The sequence below is a fragment of the Anolis carolinensis genome, chromosome 3 (genome assembly GCF_035594765.1).
Source record: "Anolis carolinensis isolate JA03-04 chromosome 3, rAnoCar3.1.pri, whole genome shotgun sequence".
Taxonomy (NCBI): Eukaryota; Metazoa; Chordata; class Lepidosauria; order Squamata; family Dactyloidae; genus Anolis; species Anolis carolinensis.
The window spans coordinates 17,880,741-17,901,291 of NC_085843.1; the positions used below are offsets into that span (position 1 = coordinate 17,880,741).

Here is a 20,551-nt window from a genome sequence, read left to right on the forward strand (position 1 = left end):
TGCAACAACTTTTGCTCCAGCAACTAGACCAAGCCAAGGAGGACTATAAACGCCACGCTGACAATCATCGCCAGCCGGGCCCCGAAATCAAGGTAGGAGATCGGGTTCTTCTGTCCACTCGCTTTTTGCCCTCCCACCGCCCTTGCCGGAAGCTAGATGCCCGTTTCATTGGTCCCTATCCAGTGGTGGCGCAACTTAACCCCGTGACTTTCAAACTTCAACTTCCGCGCTCTATGCGCATTCATCCAGTGTTTCATCGCTCCCTGCTCCTTCCGGCGGATGGTGTGCGCCCTGATGCAGACCGGCCGCCCCCCACTCCTGTTTTGGTGGATGGGGAGGAGGAATTCGAGGTTCAGGACATTTTGGATTCTCGCTTTCATCGCCGCTGCCTTCAGTATCTCATTGACTGGGTAGGTTTTGGCCCCGAAGAACGCTCTTGGGAAGACGCTTCCACAGTCCATGCCCCCGATTTAGCCCGCCGCTTCCACCAGGCCTACCCCGCCAAGCCGCGGCCCCGCACCTCGGGAAGAGAGCCCATTTTGGAGAGGGGCCTTGAGGAGGGGGATAGTGTGATGACTCATGGGCCATGTAGTCCTGTTCCTAGTATTATTGTGACAGATGAAGAGGAAAACTTAGGTTTCCCACCGTTTCAGCCAGAATTGGAGCTTTTTCAGCCAGAATTGGAGCCCTTGCACCTGCAGGAGATTTGCCTTCCAGAAGTCTGCCAAACAAGCCTTGAGCCGAAATCTCCCCCATTTTCTCGCCGTGATTATTATAAACAACAGAAAGGCGCTCAGGAGGCGTCTCGCAGGAGCGCTAGAATTGCTGCCAGGCATTCAGCTGATTAAGCCTGCTTCCCATGGGAAACTTTAGGGAGTCATGCATCTGGACACAGAGAATGGCTTTCGGTTCTGGTTCCCCAGAGAATTGTTCTTTGGCGGGAAAACGAGACCCTATTTAGGTGTTTTGCCCACGTAGGAATCTTGCGGAGTCAATTCGTCAGCTTCGGGAGTAGGTTGTGTGTGGACTACGCTACTCCCGCGTCCAAGCCCTTTGTTCCCGTTTCCAGCCTTGCCTTGCTTCCCAGGACCTTGTCTTGCTCCACGGACCTTGCCTTGCTTCCCGGACCTCGCCACGAATTTACCACGGATCCTGTTCTTGCTCCTCGTTTCTTGTTGCCTTGAATTAAGCCTAGTGTTCCAAGAATCAAGTTTACTTCCTAGCCTTGCTTAAGTTTCATGGACTAAAGGACCTTGTCATCTCCCCTCACTTTGCTTGGCAAAGTGAGTGTTTCGGTTACTGGATTACAACTTTGGACCTTAATATTTCATATTGGACATTGTTTCTTTGGACTAATTTTGACCTTTCCTGAAAGGTCTACTTCTGGACTATTTTCTACACTTGTTTTTATTAACTTTATATACTCCTACAATAAAGATATTAGATAGATTCTGGCCTCTGTGTATGGTTATTGGTGCTCTGCAGCCTGGGTCCTGACAGACGTATAGCAGAGTAACTATTAGCAGCAGCGTGACCCAGCACCAGTAGCCAAAAGTGATAAAAAGAACAAAAACACAAAGACCAAGGTTATGTCTTCCTTTGGAGGCTTTTCTTTGTTGCAATAATAATATGGTTGCACTATTTACAAAAACAAGGTTTCCATAACACAAAGTTTTTTATACTTCCTTCTTTGCTTCCATGCTAGGCTTCATTCTCACGCAGATAAACAGCATTACTCTCACAGAGCCTCCTCTCACACCAAACTTACATAGGAGCTTCACACAGTAGCTTTACACACAGCAGCCTTCACACTCAGCAGCATTCACTCTGGAGCTTTACTCACCGAAGCTTCTCACACTAGGGCCTACTCATACTGAGGACCTTCTCATACTGAGGCCTCCCTTACACTGAGGTATACTAACTTACAGGCATACCTGCTTATATTGAACTGCAGCTTTTGCTGAGTCATTGCATCCATTTAACCCTTTCAGTGCTTGACTCACATTTTTGTAATTTAAAATACCTAGATAATTTTTAATATTTCTGACATACGTTTCCCTGAAATCCCATGATGAAAGGCAAGAAGAATATATACTAACAAACTAAGTACATATTAAGAAATATACACCAAGATAAAGACCGGTAAAACATTAATCTTGTTCCTTGTGATAGATGTAAGAATTCTTCAAACTTTTCTTATTTCTATACAATTGGGACAGAAAGGAGTTGTTTTCTAAAAATAAAGAAAGATGGATGTGTATAAAATGAAACTTGACAAGTTAATGCATAGACGAGGCTCCTGTGTGCTTAATTCTTAAAAATATGGGTTTGAATCCTTTTGCATTTAGTCATGATTGTAATGTTGAATGAAGGGTTGTTGGCACCTGCTTTCAAGTCATTTCAGTCATATTGCAACCCTAAGGCAAACCTAGTACAGGGTTTCCTTGACCGGGTTAGTTCAGGGAGGAATGCCATTGCTTTCCTGAGGCTAATAGAGAGAGAGACTTGCCTAATGATAATGAGTGTATTTTCATGGCTAATGGGGATTTGAACCTTGGTCTCCCAAGTTGCATCTACACTGTAGAATTAATGCAGTTTGACACTACTTGTAACTACCATAGCTCAATGCAATGGAATAATTGCAGTTGTAGTTTTTCAAAGTCTCCAGTCTCCTCTGCCAAAATTGTCTGCATGGGTAGCTGAGATAAAAGCTATTTTTTCTAATAGTTCAGTGTATCCAAACTTTGTTTTATGTACAAAAACATGAAACCCATTGTTTGTAAAATTACTTTGGACTGTCTGTTTAAGATATATGTGAAACATAATGAATTTTGTATTTAGACTTGAGTCCCATCTCCAATAGCTCTTACTTTATATTCAAATATTCCAAAATCTGAAAATAATCACATTATGGAACACTTTTGATCCTAAACATTTTGTATTGGGGATGCTCAATAAGTACCAATTACTTCACCTGCATTTACATGCTGTGAGTACTGAGATGTTCATTTAGTGTTATATAACCCCCCTTTAAGTCATTATATATTGTCATTATTGTTAGATTTTTAAAAACCCACAACCGAACCAGTGATGTAGTTGTGTATTTTGAGGTGGAGGCATGCGCCATAACTATTCCCACAGCCAAACATCTCAAAGAGGGTCCAAAGTTACAAAAATCAACATTGATGTACACCATCAAACCTACTCTACTTGTCATATTAAGAGCTTTTTTTTTCAGAAACCTTAATGGATCACCATTGCCCACTCAAGACATAGGCATTCAAGCTGCTTTGCATTAAAACCAGGATCAGCTCATAACAATTTATTGTTACAGAGAAAATGTGTTCTCCCTCCATACAATTACTATGAGGATTGCAATTAAGTCTGGAGGGAGATGGAACTGATGATGGCACAATCCCTGCCATACTAATAGTTTTTTAAAAGTCCTGCTAATAATAAAATGGTCCTGGTTCATTTATATCCTGCCTTTTCCCCAAGGCTGACATTCAAAGCAACTTACAGAATAAAATGAGGTACAACTAAAATCACGTTTCGTGAAAAACAATACAAAAAGTTGAAATTGAAATAATACTCAACTGTCTGTAGAATTGAAACCATATCCAACGTTAATGTAAAAGTGTAGATTAAAAACAGTAGAGCTCTAAAACAGAAAATTTATTACAGGTGTACCTCAGTTAATGAAGCAGATGTGCTCTTCAGCATTACAAAAAATGATAGAGGAAGAAATTACATTGAAATAATAGATATAGGTTCCTCTCTCAATGTGTTCGTGCCCTCACATTACTTGTCAACATATGGCAACCCTGTGAATTCCATAGGATTGTCTTAGGCAATGAATCCTTAAATGTGGTTTTGTGAGTTCTTTCCTCTAAAATTTAGCCCACATCACCTGGGATTCATTGATGGTCTCCAAACAAAATTCTAACCAATCAACCCTGTTTAGTTCCCAAGATCAGACAGGAACATGGTAGAACTGGGCACAGCAGGATTAGCTAACTCAAAAATAATGATTGCAGACATGCTACAGCAAGCTGACACTGAACATCACAATTTCTCCAGCACTTCGAAACTATCTTCCCAGTTCCAATGCTGCTAAAATGCTTTCAGCTAGACCATATGTATTAAATTCAAGGCTTGTGGGTTGAATTTTATGTGACCCACAAGATCCGGATGCATTTCAAAGCTTGTAGCATTTTGAATGGTTGTGCTTGCATTTTGTCTTGTGTTGGTTGTCATTTTCAAAACATCAATGGATGAGGATGGTGCATGATAGGGTGTCTTATTTAAGAACATGTTAAAGAGTGGATTGCTGTGAGTTTTCCAGGATGTATGGCCATGTTCCAGAAGCATTCTCTCCTGACATTTCCCCCACATCTATGGCAGGCATCCTCAGAGGTCATACAGCCCGGAAAACTCACAGCATCTCAGTGATTCCGGCCATGAAAGCCTTTGACAACACATGTTAAGGAATGTTTACATGTATACAGTTTTACAATTGCAAGTGATCCTTTAAAGGCAACCATAAGGCTGATGTGACCCTTGGAGAAAATGAGTTTGATACCCTTGGGCCAGACAGAAGCTGTTGAGGGGAAAAAGTGAGGCTGGGCATGTATGAAAACACTGAGTATAAAGGAGCTTCACTACACTACCTGTACTTCTACCCGTCCTCTGGTCTATTTTATGATATATGGTATTTTCTCCAAAAGTTATCATAAAGTTGCTCTAGGGCAGTGTTTCTCAAATTGTGTTCCTCCAGGTGTTTTGGAACACCAGAAATCCCAACCAGCTTACCAACTGTTAGGAATTATGGGATCTGAAGCCCAAACATCTGGAGGAGCACAGTTTGAGAGACTCTGTTCTAGGTGACCTAGCAAATTTCTAGAGAGATACTTCTTTGGTAATTTCCAGTGGAAATTGTTCATTTCAATAGGGCTTACTATAATGTTTGTATTTCCACAATAGGTTTAGGAACATATAGAATCATAGAGTCATAGAGTTGGAAGAGACCCCATGAGCCATCCAGTCCAACCCCCTGCCAGGAAGCAGAAAAACTGCATTCAAAGCACCCCTGACAGATGGCCCATCCAGCCTCTGCTTAAAACAGTTAGGAAGTCCTTCCTAAGGTGGAATCTCCTTTCCTGTAGTTGGAAGTTATTGTTCTGCTTTCCAGTCTCCAGGGCAGCAGAAAACAAGCCTGCTTCCTCCTTCCTATGACCTCACTTCAAATATTTATAGATGGCTATCATGTCTCCTCTCAGCCTTCTCTTCTGCAGGCTAAAAATGCCCAGCTCTTTAAGCCGCTTCTCATAGGGCTTGTTCTCCAGATCCTTGATCATTTTAGTCGCCCTTCTCTGGGCACATTCCAGCTTACCAACATCTCCCTTCAATTGTGGTGCCTGGAATTGGACACAGTATTCCAGGTGTGGCCTGACCAAGGCAGAATAGGGTTGTTGTATGTTTTCCAGGCTGTATGGCCATGTTCCAGAAGTATTCTCTCCTGACGTTTCGCCCACATCTATGTCAGGCATCCTCAGAGGTTGTGAGGTATGGAGAAACTAAGCAAGGAAGGTTTATATATCTGTGGCAGAATAAGCAGAATAGAGGGGTAGCATGACTTCCCTGGATCTAGACACTAGACTCCTATTTATGCAGGCCAAAATCCCATTGGCTTTTTTGCCGCTGCATCTCATTATTGGCTCATGTTTAACACGAGGATATCCCCTTCAGATGATCAAAAATATCAGTTTTCAAATGTCTGGTGGAAATGGAAAAGTTTTCTCAGTGAAAATACAGCAAGAAGGAAGAAAATCCAGACTTCTGAGGAAAGGAATTCCGGAGTGTAGAAGCAGCCATGGAGAAACCTGTTATTTCCACCAAACATGCATTTGAAAATTGTGGGATTGATATCTAAGAGTTCAGGCTGGCTTATGTGAGAAGATACAGGCCTTCAGACACCCCACTAAACAACATGCATTTAACTAATAGATTAAGTAAAGTCATCCAACAGCAAGCATTAAAAAGAACAAAAACACATGGAGGGCTTTATCAGAAGTACAGTCTCAATCGCGGGGGTTTCAAAGATTCCTGTGTCTGTGCCAGATTTCTGTTTCAATGGCAATCGGATGCCTTGAAGCATTGCATGACGAGAGAATCAGGTTCTTCATCCACAGTTGGCAGAAGGAAAGACAGATGCATTCATTTTGCCAGCTGTAATTCTTCTATAAAAATCTTCTATGAAAAGAATAGCCAAAAAAAAGGAGCAACTTGATTCTTTAACAAGAACTGCAGATGTTGCCTGCTAGGAAATGAGTATTCTATTCCACCCCCATGGTTTGATTGAAGACAATCTCAACACATTATTGTGTTGTGACCTGCGCATGTGTTTTTCGAAAGGAATAAATGGGCGAGTGAGCTCCTTCTCTCTCATGTTCTTCTCTCATGTTCGTGCTGAGTTTGACTGAAACAGAACAATGGATTTGCAATACGTTTGCAATCCATGGTATCCAACTGCTGGATGACTTGTTTGCTTGCCCAAATGGCCTCTCTGGAGTGCCACCACCACCCGGTTAACATGGCACGAGTTTGCTTTTTGCTCAAGGGACAGGCCAGTTAGCATAAATTACGCTCATAGCCTTTCACACGATTTACTCAGTTTCCCCTGGAATTTATGCTGGGGAAAATGGAAGAAAATTGTATAATGATCATGTGTGCTGGATATCAAGCTAGCCAGCTTTTAGATAAGTATTTATAGCTGCTGCTGGAAGTACTAATTACATGCTAATTACAAGTAGACTAGAATACCATAATTTTCATTGAAAATGAGAGAGTGACACAGTTGTTAAAATCTGTGCTGAGACTCCATATTAATAATTAGCTGTTTAGGAGATGTTGAAGAGGAGACAACAAAGGACACAAATTTTGTTTTATAATTCATCTCTGTTTTGATTTGCCTGTAAATGAGTAAATTCGGAAACCTTTTCACAAGTAGGAGTGGGATGGGCAACTAGTGCCGATGGGGAAATTTTGTCCAAAAGAATAATCTCTGTTCATGTGTTTCTTTCCTTTACACCAGTTGCCTTCTCCCACTGGAACAGTGTCATGTCTGATGACTCTTCTATCACTTAGAGGCCATGGCAGTGGCAGTTAGATCTGCATTACAGCAATCACTTCATATTCCCCAAGGCTAGGGCAGGCATGGGCAAACTTCGGCCCTCCAGGTGTTTTGGACTTCAACTCCCACAATTCCTAAAGCTTACTGGCTGTTAAGAATTGTGGGAGTTGACGTCCAAAACACCCGGAGGACCGAAGTTTGCCCATGCTTGGGCTAGGGGCATATGACTGCTGTGAAAGTGAAAAAACAGTCAGAGGGATTGAGAGTCAGTAGTCAGGGCGAGGTTGACATGGTCCATTTTAAGGGATAGATAAAACTTATACAGCATATCATAGGGCCAAGAGGTAAGTAGTGTACAGAGCAGGGCCTGCTTTGTTTTTTGTTTTTTTGTTTTTAATAAAATTTTATTGAAAAAAAAAACCCAATTTATATGCATAATCAGGGCCTGCTTTGTTGAATAGTAAAACTAATCTTGTTCAAAGACCTGCCGGAACCACCTGGTTTTTAAATGCAATAAAATCAATCAATCAATTTTAGCTCTCATTCATCATCTTACAAAAAATGTAATTCTAGATTGTATCAACAGGAATATAGTGTCTAGATCAAGCAAATTAATAGTCCAACTCTATTCTGCTTTGGTCAGACCTCACCTAGAATAATGTGTCAATTTCTGGGCACCACAGTTAAGGAAAGATATTGACAAACTGGAATGTGTCCAGAGGAGGTATAAATGGTATAAAGTCTGGTAACCATGCCCAGTGAGGAATGGCTTAGGGAGCTGGGTATGTTTAGTCTGGTGAAAAGAGACTGAGAGGGGACATGATAGCCATGTTTAAAACTTTGGAAAGATACCATATTGAGGAGGAAGCAAGCTTGGTTTCTGCTCCTCCACAGATTGAGTGGCCCTTGTACACTCTTCCAACTTTATGTTTCTATGATCTGTCCTCCTTTATTGTTTATTTGTTCAGTTGCTTCCGACTCTTCGTGACCTCATGGACCAGCCCACACCAGAGCTCCCTGTTGGCCGTCGCCATCCCCAGCTCCTTCAAAGACAAGCCAATCACTTCAAGGATAACATCTATCCATCTTGCGCTTGGTTGGCCCCTCTTCCTTTTTCCTTCCATTTTCCCCAGCATCATTACCTTCTCCAAGCTTTCCTGTCTTCTCATGATGTGGCCAAAGTACTTCATCTTTGCCTCTAATATCCTTCCCTCCAGTGAGCAGTCTATCCTACTATGGCAGCTAAAAAGTAAGAGTATGGTGAGAATATCAGTATGAATTGATATACGTACACACACCTTTACACACACATAAAAATAAATATTTTTATGTAAGGCGGATAGGTGGAAAAAAGTGCTTCCATTTTTATATCTTCTGGGCTGAGCACAGAAGCAAATGTAAATCTGCACATTTTCTACAGAAAGTTTGTGATTACTTTCACAATAAAAAGAGAAATAGTTTAGGCGACATGTACACATAAAGAAACCCTGCATAAATTTCTACAATATTCACGAACAAACTTCAGTCAATGGGGGCATGCATCAATTAATTTGAAAAAATATGCTCAACAATACAGGTTGATTTCCCCCTGTAAACACAGTCCATAGAGAACTGACACAAAAAAGATTTGGAGATGGAAAAAGGCAGAAATCAGTGGAAATGGATATGACAAAGCAGTCCTCTGTTATTCATGCGTATAGTGTGCCCTGAAGCAGGTACTGCAATATTTAGAATTTTGGAGTTTAAAAATGATGACAAACAAGGCTTCAGGATAGCTGCTTTAAATGTTATAAAATTTTGTGTGACATTATATATAATCCGAATTTTACTGCCATTACAACATGAGAACTTCGGAAATGTAGGTTTCAAGTAAACTCGTAAGGAGTAGCAATGTGGTAGGGGATTAAATCTCTTCTCCCTCCCCATCCAGGGCAGTGGCAGTTGGAATGCAGGGAAGGTGTTTCATCCGCTTTTGGATTTAGTCATGATGAAGCTGTGCATGTCCCTTTTCTCTTACTCTGAGGTCAGGGCAGTGACAGATGGGATGGAAGTAGAGCCTTTCATCTGCTTCAGGGCTCAAGCATGATTCAGCTGTAGCTATTTCTCCTTATTTCTCTCTGACATCAGGACAGTGGCAGATGGGATGGAGGGAGGGTCTTTCATCTGCTTCTGGACCCAGGCATGATGGAGTTGTGCTTACCTTGTTTCTTCCTTACATGGTCAATGCAGTGGCAGTTTGAATTGGGGCAGGAGAGCCTTTCATATGCTTCTGGGTTTAGGCATGATGAAGCTATGGCTGTCTTTTTTTCTCCCTCTGAGGCCAGGGCAAATAAATAAATAAGTCTCATAATAAATCAGGCCAAAATTGAAATTGAAAACGTGGGTGTGGGACCAAGCTTTCGAACAATCACTTTGAGTACAGTAAGTAGTTATGTGCAATTATGTAATTTCAGTGCAATAAGCAATTATGAAATATTGCAATGACTACTGGAACAGCTTCAGACTATGAACTTGGATTGTGTGGTTTATAGTTGGTTTTAATGTTAATTATGTTTTCTAACTTTATGGTTTTAATTTATTTGCTTATTTACTGGTGTATGTTTTGTGTGGCATCTAATGATTGCCTATTTGTAAGCCGCTCTGCATCCCTTTCGGGGTGAGAAGGGTGGGGTACAGGCCTGTAGCGGGGGGGGGGGGGGTTAGGGGTTCAACCCCCCCCACCCCCGAAATTTTTCAGGTTATAAAAAAAACCTGGTTTACTTATGAATTTTAACTGGTTAACCAAATCCCCATGCTAAATCTATGAGACGCAAAACATTAAGAGTCCCTCCAGGCACTATCTCAAGCAGATATTGACAGGTTTGTAGCAGGGGTGGGGGTGCTAGGGGTTCAACCCCCCCCCCCAAATTTTCAACCCCCTCCCCCCCTCATCCGGTGTCACCACTGATTGAGGTTTCGAGTTTAAGCCTGCCACTTTTGGACTCTCGCTTGCTGAGGTGTTCCTGTAAGTATCTCTGTAGATTTTGGAAAACTATTTAAGGCGTGCTGGCTGATATCTGAACAGAGGATGGGCTGGAGATTTCAATGTCTTAGTCTGTTCATGAGAGAAAGGACCAAGATAAAGGGGACATGAGAGAAGCCTCCCCTCAGGATCGTGACACATCCAGGCATCCCCTGGGCAGTGTCTCTGTAGACGGCTGATTTTCTCACAACCAGAAGTGAATTGCAACATTTAACCAAACAAATTGTGAGCGATAATAGTACTTATTTCAAGTGGAAAAGTAGATGATGGGACTGTTTCAATCCAGAGAAGCCAGAGTTTGGAAGACTCTGTGAATGAGGGATCCCTTGGAATCATCACAAGTCAATGCCAATTTGATGACGAATAACAAAAGTTCTGACAGATTGTCCATCTCCTGTCCCAGCATGCCACATTTTCATTGCTATTTTTTGTTTGCAGCCTGCCGTAGCTCTCTAATCTTTTGTCTCTTGTGCATGAGTCACTACTGTGTAAGATGGAGTGTTTTTCTCATTCATTTTGTCACTTTTAGCCATCCCGCTTATTATGGGTTTTGCATACAGATGCCTTCTGCTACATTCAGTACAGCTGGGATATGTGGTGCTATGTAGTGATGGTTGATTTATATGTTATTTTAATGTATTCAGGCCAAGGCACTTTGTTGCATTAGATAAAATAAAGACTGAGTGTTGTTTCATTTTTACTATTCTTTAGGGAGGAAGAAAATCTATCTTTAGTCTCTGCTGGCAGCTCCATTGTTGCTTGTTCTGCATTACCAAATTTGTAAATAAGATGGTTTATGCTCTCTTCAACTCTCAAAAGGTACATAAAACATTCCCTGGAATAGACCAGTCAAGCATGGACAGGAAAGCTGGCCCACACTCTAGCTGTTGCAGATAATCTCCGTGTATGACTCAAAATACCAATAGAGAAATATATAAGTCCATATCCTACAGTCTCTGCTTCTGTCTAAGTTATAAACATAAATTGGCTCACTGCTCCCCCAAAAGAATCAAGTTCTGGGAGTTGTAATTTGGAAAGGAATCAGAAAAAAATCTTTCCAGAATTTATCTGGAACAGGAAACAGTTGTTAACCCAGGTTAATCCTGTGGAGTGGCTATAAATTCTGTAATACTATTTGCGTGCATTTTTGCTTTCTGCTATCTACGGTTGCCAAATAAGATCCATGATAGTGCTCCTGTATCTTCCATTCTTAACCCATCTTGGAGCAGGATGAGTCTCTTCAAAGCTTCAACAAATGGAGCAAAGGTTCTCAAACTGCCCTATGCTATGGATCAGAAGTACAGGTTGGGAAGCCCTCATCCAAAAGTCCAAAATACTCCAAAATGGTCCACATGGGGACTGAGATAGTGAAACCTTTGCTTTCTCGTGATTCAGCACACACAAACTTTGCTTCATGCACAAAACTTGTTACAAATATTGTATATCAGATTACTTTCAGACTACACGTATAAGATGCATATGAAACATAAATGAATTTTGTGTGTAGATTTGGGTCTCATCTCCAAGATATCTCATTATGTACAATAATAAAAATGCAGGTATTCCAAAATCTGAAATTCAAAACATTTCTGGTCCCAAGCATTTTGGATAAGGGAAACTCAACCTATACAAGCTTGTGGGTCTACATGAAACCAAAGCTTTTGAATATAGAGCATTTATCTTCTTCACTTTTTCACTTTTAACTTGACTCCAAGAAAGAAGTCATTTTACACTCCTTATCCTGTGCAAAATGAAGACAATTTTATCATGACAAGGATGCCTGTAACCTTGTTGGTTGGTTACAACTAGTGCAGTGCCGTTACATTCATTATTGAATGGTAGGCGAACACATAGGTAAGCCCTATTGATTCAATGACTCTACTCTTAAGATTACAGCAATTCCACTTGACTGGATGGCTCTTATTTTATGGTAAAGTCAATTAATTCAGTGGATCTATTCTAACAGTAACGTAAATCCAGTTGCTCCATTGGTTCTATTGTAGTTGGAACTAACGATAAGATTTAGATTAATAGCAGCAATAATAATGTGGCAACTGTTTGAAAGAAATTGCATATTTGTATTGAAAATATTTTGACTGTTGTCCTATTTAAGGAATTCCCATTTGTACCAACTAGGAACATTTTTTGTCAAATTAGAGGCTTACGTGAGTAATTATATAAAATGATATGTTTATTTACAGCCTGAAGTCACATTTAACTTATTTTCTGTGATGCAGGTTTGTTTAAAAAGGAAAGAGGGGGGTCTACTTCTTTCATTATGTCAGTCTCTAATTTACTGTGCCAGCTAGATGAATGTACTGTTAGTGTTTAAAAGACGTCTTGTTCTCTGTGGATAATAAAATTGCCCCTTATTATTTCTATGCCTTTACATATGCCTGCTGTGCTTATATGCCGTGTTGTGTACGTGGGGACACAGAGGGACTCTTGGATGTATTCCATTAGCATAGACAAGAGTATCCCCCCCCTTTCTAGTTCTGATAATGAGCTTTCTTTAGCTGAGATGAATAGTGAATAAAATTGATTTCTTTGTGGCTTTACTGGGGTGGAGGTGGGGTTATAGAACTCTGAAATAAATAAACCTATGAATGAATGGTTTTTAGCTGAATGAGCAATTTGATTATGTATGCAGTCATAATTATGGCTTCTAAATGGAAGACCACCTAATCCCCAACCTTCATTAATGAGATCCGAAACTCACTACAGTAGGGAATCTGGAATTGTACACTTAGGCTCTGCCTATTTATCTGAAAATAAGCTCCACTAAATACTGTAGGACAAGATGGTAGCCAGCCTTTCCCTTGAACACAGGAGCCATTCAACCAAAACACTTATGTTTCATGAAGATTCGAGCTTAGTTTATTGGCCCTTATCCAACCTGTTCCTTAATTCAAGGACCAGTTAAGGACTTGAATAGTGTCATCTGATCATGATCTTACAAGGAGACAGAACTGCTTGCCATTTGTGTATTGATGATACTTGGTGTATTGATAATACTCTCAGAAGATTCATGTAGATAGTAAATGATATTAGGAACAAGACAGCCTGCGAAACATGTTTTTCTTCTTCACTTTTTCACTTTTTACTTAACTCCATTGTTTGCATCTGGCCTGCATCTATCCTCTGAAGAATAAGGGATCTACCCATTTGCCCAAAGTTCACATAAACTGTGGTTTAGCTTTATGTAAAAATCTGCCCGAGTTAAGGTTAACATAAAGCTATTGATCCATCAACTTACTTAGGACACCTCCAAACAGCAGTAAAATGCACTTTGGTGTGGGTTTTAGTCTCCACAGCACCCCAAAAAACTGGCCTTTCCCAGGGAGGATGGCTACGTGCTATCCCTATTACTAACAGGATGGTAAACAGCCACCCCGAAGTCCCTAAAAATTACCTCATAAAAGAAAAGAAGACTTACCTGGCTGCCCTTAGGTTCCTCCTCGAGCCCTCCTATCATGAGGAAATGATGTACCAAGAAACCAGGGGGGGGGTCCCTCCTTAGCTCCCCTCCCCTCAGTATCCTAGCACATCATTTCCCTATGCCAGGAAGGCGCGAGGAGGAGCTTAATGGCGGCCAGGTAAGTTTCCCTTTATTTCCCTTTATTTTAAGGGGTTATTTGGAGGGTTCGAGAGAGGGAGTGGGTGCTCCTAGAGCCCAAAAAACCAAGAAGGCTGTGTGGATTGGGCCCGGGATCACATGATGCGGTCCACAGGCCCACTCCACACTAGACTCACACTTGGGAAGACCTGGATCTTATCTAAAATCCAAATCTCAGCAGGTGTTTAATTAATTTGGAACAAAGCAGGGCTTACTTTGTTCTGAATTAATTTGGTTTTACCGGAGGCATTGTTTGGACGCCTCCAGTAAAACCGAGGCGGGTCCTGGTTTTTGGGCTGTCTGAATGGGCCCTGCCTTACAATCAAGATGTACACTCTTCTTGATTCATTTCTCTTCTTAGAAGGCGTCTACACTGTAGAGTGAATGCAGTTTGACTGCCATGACTCAATACTATAGACTCATAGGAATTTTGTTTTACAAGGTCTTTAGCCTCTGCCAAACAGTGTTGCTGCTTCTCCACACTAGAAATTCTAGGATTCCATAGCATCATGCTAGGGCAGTTAAGGTGTGTCAAGTTGTATTACTTCTACAGTGTAGATGTACTCTTAGACTGTTGGTTGTACTTCCTTGGTGCCTTTTTCATTCTCTTTAATAGACTCTTCCTCCTGAGTAGAACCTGATCATTGTGGCCTTCTAGCAGCTAGAAGGCTACATCTCTTGTCTGCTATATCTAAAGAGAGTTGTAGGATGATGGAGGGGAATCAGGAAGTGAGGTGTGTTTTGAAATATGGCTGAAGTGCAACAGTATCTTTTAGGCTGACCCATTTGTTCTTGAGCAGTGACGTTTTCTGTGGAAGCCAAGTCTTCCTTATCTGAAGAGGTTTTGCTAAATTTTGGGTCATCCAGGTACCTTATAGAAACAAGCCGGAGCGGGAAGCATCTGCCGAGTTACAGTAGACCTATGTCTTTTATCCAACTTTCAGCATCTCACATTGCAAAGTGGATATAGCTTCATTCTTTGGAGCTATATTGGTGCAAGTGATATCTTTATGTAACATGCAAGGACTTGTCTCCTCATGACTTAATATAGCTCCAACTGAGAGGATTAAGTCTAAATGTATGTAACTAAATCCACTGTTAAACCAGTTCTAGTCTCACAATTAAACAAAATCATTTTCTTCCTCTTTCTTACAGGCCTCATAACCACAACTTCAAGGAAATTGGATCGTGAACAGCAGGCAGAACATTTTCTTGAGGTAAGGTGTGCTGTAAAACTGATGAGCAGGCTTAGCATGTGGGTTCCAATTTGAGGCTTCATTACAACCCCACGATTATGTGTTAAACAGCTTTCTCCATCCTCCATTCCCTTGGATGCACTGATTCCTTCTGTTAGTCTTGAACTGTAGGTCTCGCTTCATCTTAAAAAGTGGATTGAATTCTACAAAGATGGTAAAATTGACCAGTCTTAAAAATACTGATAGATTTCTTCTCTCTCACTACCTTTTCTATATTTTGGCGAATGATAATGCAGCCGCAAACCATTATGGTATATACAAAGCATAGTTTCTTCAATTTGGGTGTAATGGTAAACATATTTTACAAAGTTCTGCTACAACTTGAAAGTTACCTTTTTGGATTATTATTCCCAGTACCACACTAACAGCCTGTTACTGGATGGTTTGGGAAACTGTGGTCCAAAAAGATAAGTTTTCCAGGTCTGATAACCTACTTCATCAAACCATAAATATTCCAGAGCAGCATACCTTTTGCATAGGATTTAATTGTCTCCTAACAAAGTAGTGGAAGCTTAATAAGAAGGAAAGGAAGAGAAATCTCATTGTCACAGGATGCTTGACTGTGGAATAGTCTAAAGAAGGCATGAGTTAGCATACCGCTGCTTCCAAATCTTCCAAGACTAATAGAAATCAGATTATGGACAGGCAGATTCAGAGAATAGAGGACCACATTGGCCTCCCTCACCCCTCATCTCCACACTTGGAACCCATTAACCCGTTTGACAGCATGTTTCTTCATAATAAAAAGAGGCTGTTGACAGTTTAGCAATGGGTTGTCTGAAGGGGAAGAGTTTCTTTTATGACACTTTCAGAGCACTTTGTGAACTGTTTGACTCTTAATGTGGTCAATTAACCTCCTGGGGGAACCATTAATTGCCAATATATAACCACAGTCTTCCCCATAGAACCACTTTAGCCTTCTGGAATGATTTCATACTCTTTCTCCAGTTAAAGTCTGATTGGCATGAAAACAGAATAAAATTGGCTCCCCATGAAAAAGTATCTGACTGGAGATTAAACTAAAAGCTTCCGTTTTCCGCTGCCACAGTGTGTACATGGATAGAGAGACAGGACAGTGGCATTGATGGGGCCCCATGAGTATGGAAGACTTTTAATTATTTCTTGAAATAAGCCTGCCCTCATTTCCTCTAAATTTGATGGTGACATAATACACTCAAAGGTCTTTTTTTAGCCTATTCATAACAATCAGCATGAAGCCCGAACAGAGCAAAAGAGGTGGAACTATACGAGCAAAATAAGAGACTTTGTAAAAAAGCTGAATTTACAGGGAACAAGTTAGTATCACAGTTCACTAACATGACACTTTGAGCTTTTTGCCACCACCTCAAGATACATAAAAAGAGAGTAGTTTTCTTTTCCTTTCTCCATGTTTGTGTCACTTTTTCATATTTGTTCAAGCCAACATTAAAGATGCTTGCTTGTGTGTGTGTGTGTGTGTGTGTGTGTGTTTCAACATTGCCTGTCGACTTGTGGCAACCCCATGAATTCATAGGGGTTTCTTAGGCAAGGGATACTCAAAGGTGTTTTTTGCCCGTTTCTTCCTCTGAAATATTGTCTATACTTCTTTATAGTTGTTGGTAGTTTTTCATTCAAGTACTAACCCAGGGCTGATCCTCCCTAGCTTCCAAGATCAGACAGGATCTGATGCCCTTAAGCTATGTAGAGCCACTTTCAAGATAAGCTCACAATAATTATTAGGGTAGATATATTTTGGTAATCAGTAGGAATATATTACAGACACAATTCCATCAATTTGATTCAGAAAAAGTCTTCCAGTAATGGGTATTATTGGAAAACATATAAATGTTCACAGATATTATTGAATGTTATACATTGATTCATGTTTGCTGAAATATATTACATCAAGTTATTCTTGATTCAAGTTATTTTTGATTCAACTAAACTTAAGAGGCACACTCCAAGGGGAAATCTCTCTTTCTCTGTATCTTGTTGTTGCTAATTACCATAAAATTGGCTTCAGCCTGTAGCAAAGCTATGAACAAGAGACCTCTAAGATACTGTGTCCTCAGCAGCCCTGCTCAGGTCTTGCATACTCATCTCTGTAGCTGCCTTGATTAGGTCTATCCATCTGTAATGTATTCTTGGTCTTTTTGCTTCTACATCTCATATCAAAGATATGTGCTTGATGGGGTTACACTTCCCCTGAGGACACAGGTCTGCAGTCTGGGGATCCTCCTGGATTCAGTGCTGACGCTTGATGCTCAGGTGTCAGCAGTGGCCGGGAGGGCCTTCACACAGTTAAAACTTGTGCATCAGCTGCGACCTTACATCAAGAAGTCTGACTTGGCCACAGTGGGCCACGCATTGGTTACATCAAGACTGGACTACTGAGATGCACTCTACGTGGGGCTGCCTTTGACGATGGTCTGGAAAATGCAACTGGTGCAAAGGTCGACAGCTAGGAAGCTAACAGGAGCTAGTTACAGGGAGCACACGACGACTGTACTAAACAGCTCCACTGGCTGCCGATAACTTTCTGGTCCAAATTCAAAGTGCAGATTATGACCTATTAAGCCCTAAACGGTTCAGTACCTTTGTAACTGTATCTCCCCCTACGAACCAGTGCAAACTCTAAGATCTGCTGGGGAGGCCCTTCTCTTGCACTTGCCACTGTCTCAGGCACGGTTGGTGGGGATGAGGGAGAGGGCCTCTCGGTGGTGGCTCCCCGGCTCTGGAACTCTTTCCCCAAGGAGATCAAATTAGCCACCACCTTGTCCACATTCCATAAAGACTTGAAAACATGCATGTTTCAATGTTGTCATCTTTCCAAGTGACTCATGTTGTCTCATGATATGCCCAAAGAACAATAGCCTCATTTTGGTCATTTTGTATACTATAGACACTTCAAGCTTGATTTACTCTATGACATTGCTGTTTTAAAGTGGTGGTCACTGGATTGGTGTCAAGCCCTTGCAGTCTTTGGGAAGTTTCCAGGAAAAAAAGAAAGACAAAAGAAACAACCCAATTGTGACAAATGTAGTGCTGTTCCTTGGGATATTGGAAAAGAATCATTACTGGTCCTTCACATCAACCCAAGAAGAATTACTCTGAGATTCATTTATCCATTTTTGGCAGTCCATGTTATCCATAGAAATTTATCCAGCACTACATTTCAAAGAGATTGATTTGCATCTTCTCACTTTCTTCACTTTATTGCCCATATCTCTATTTATATAAAACAATAATCCTTTAAAGACTGGTAGACAAGCCGAGTGATTATCCTAGTCCTCGATGGCCAAGAAACTATGGACATAAGCCGAGGCTTTCGCTTCATATTCTGCTGGCTGTCCACCAAGTATCTTTGACCCTCTTTGCTTTGGAGCGGGTCATTAGAGAGACTCACAAAGGAAGATGTCCTCTTAGATGTATCAGAAGTAATTTACCTTCTGTTTGGCATTTCACCATCCTGAATAATTTAGTTTCATTTTGCAAACTTGGCACTCATACTCTCTACTCTTGCCTGCAGACTGTTTATGAACATTTAATGCCATTAGTTTCAGTTCTTGAGAGATTGTTCTCAGAGAGGTTGTTCTCTGAATACTGCACCACTTCATCCCTTTCCTTTACTTTGTCGCCTTAGGTGTTTCTGTGCTTTGTTTTTAAACCAAGAGCTCATCAGTAAGAGGATCTGTCCTCTTATCTTGTGATTGCTAGCATTATAATCTCTAGAAAACAGCATGCATCTGAATGCTTGTTGACACTTTCAGAAAGTATTACAAGATGGCAGGGCCGGTCCAACAATGGAGGCCGTTTAAGCGGCCGCTTCGGGCGCACGTCAAGGGGGGCGCTGTTGAGGCTCCCTCTCGCACTCCTCGGCCCACTCGCGCATCTCTCGCACTCGGCCCACTCGCGGCCCTCTCGCACTCGGCTCAATCGCGCCCCTCTCGCACTCGGCCCACTCACGCCTCTCTCGCACTCGGCCCACTCACGCATCTCTCTCACTCGGCCCACTCGCGCCCCTCTCGCACTCGGCCCACTCACGCATCTCTCTCACTCGGCCCACTCGCACCTCTCTCTCACTCGGCCCACTCGCGCCTCTCTCGCACTCGGCCCACTCACACCCCTCTTGCACTCGGCCCACTCACGCCCCTCTCGCACTCGGCCCACTCACGCCTCTCTCGCACTCGGCCCACTCACACCCCTCTCGCACTCGGCCCACTCACGCCCGTCTCGCACTCGGCCCACTCACGCCTCTCTCGCACTCGGCCCACTCACGCCCCTCTCGCACTCGGCCCACTCACGCATCTCTCTCACTCGGCCCACTCACGCCCCTCTCGCACTCGGCCCACTCACGCCCCTCTCGCACTCGGCCCACTCACGCATCTCTCTCACTTGGCCCACTCACGCCCCTCTCGCACTCGGCCCACTCACGCCTCTCTCGCACTCGGCCCACTCACGCCCCTCTCGCACTCGGCCCACTCACGCCTCTCTCGCACTCGGCCCACTCACGCCCCTCTCGCACTCGGCCCACTCACGCCTCTCTCGCACTCGGCCCACTCACGCCCCTCTCGCACTCGGCCCACTCACGCCTCTCTCGCACTCGGCCCACTCACGCCCCTCTCGCACTCGGCCCACTCACGCCTCTCTCGCACTCGGCCCACTCACGCCCCTCTCGCACTCGGCCCACCCACGCCTCTCTCGCACTCGGCCCACTCACGCCCCTCTCGCACTCGGCCCACTCACGCCTCTCTCGCACTCGGCCCTCTCGCCCTTGCAGCCCTCTTGCCCCTGAACAAGACCTGAGGCCAGGCCTCTGGGCCTGCTGCTCCACCTGCACCCTTCCTGGATTCCTCTCGCAACGCCCGGCAGCCCTCCGTGGCTGGAAGGAGCTCTGGCAGGTCGAGCAGGCCTGTGCCCCTGCCATGCACCTCCTTGGGGACCCTCTCAGCCATGAAGACGGGGCAGGTAGGAACCCGTCCCTGTTCCCAGCATTTCGCCAGGCATGTCTCCAGGGCAGGCCTGGGCCAACTTGGCAACTGAGGGGGAAATGGAGGGGCCTGAGGCTGGGTTGCTGCAGGTTTTTCAGCTGCCTGGCCATGTTCCAGAAGCTGGGACATGTGGGCCTACTCCTAGGATTTATAGTTTCCTAAGGCCCCTTCTTCACAGCCATAGAAGACAGATTATCAAGGCAGATAATCCACATTTTCTGCTTTGAACCAGATTATATGCATCCACACAGCCATATAATCCAGTTCAGAGCAGATAGTCTGGATTTTATATGGCAGGGTATGGGTTCTTCTACATAACCATATAATTGAGATTATGAAGGCAGATAATCCAGGTCATATGCACTGAACCGGATTACATGCATCCACACAGCCATATAATCCAGTTCAGAGCAGATAGTCTGGATTTTATATGGCAGGGTATGGGTTCTTCTACATAACCATATAATTGAGATTATGAAGGCAGATAATCCAGGTCATATGCACTGAACCGGATTATATGCATCTACACAGCCATATAATCCAGTTCAAAGCAGA

At 42.7% G+C, this 20,551-nt stretch overlaps 1 protein-coding gene across 10 annotated transcripts in view; it reads left to right on the top strand.

The window, feature by feature from the left end:
• Positions 1-20,551, top strand: part of fat3 (FAT atypical cadherin 3) — a 572,050-nt gene that overhangs the window by 357,541 nt on the left and 193,958 nt on the right. For all 10 annotated transcript variants that reach the window (XM_062974535.1, XM_062974536.1, XM_062974528.1 and 7 more), the window contains one exon: positions 14,926-14,987. In XM_062974535.1, the coding sequence (XP_062830605.1) occupies positions 14,926-14,987 (62 nt within the window). The remainder of the gene's footprint in view (positions 1-14,925; positions 14,988-20,551) is intronic.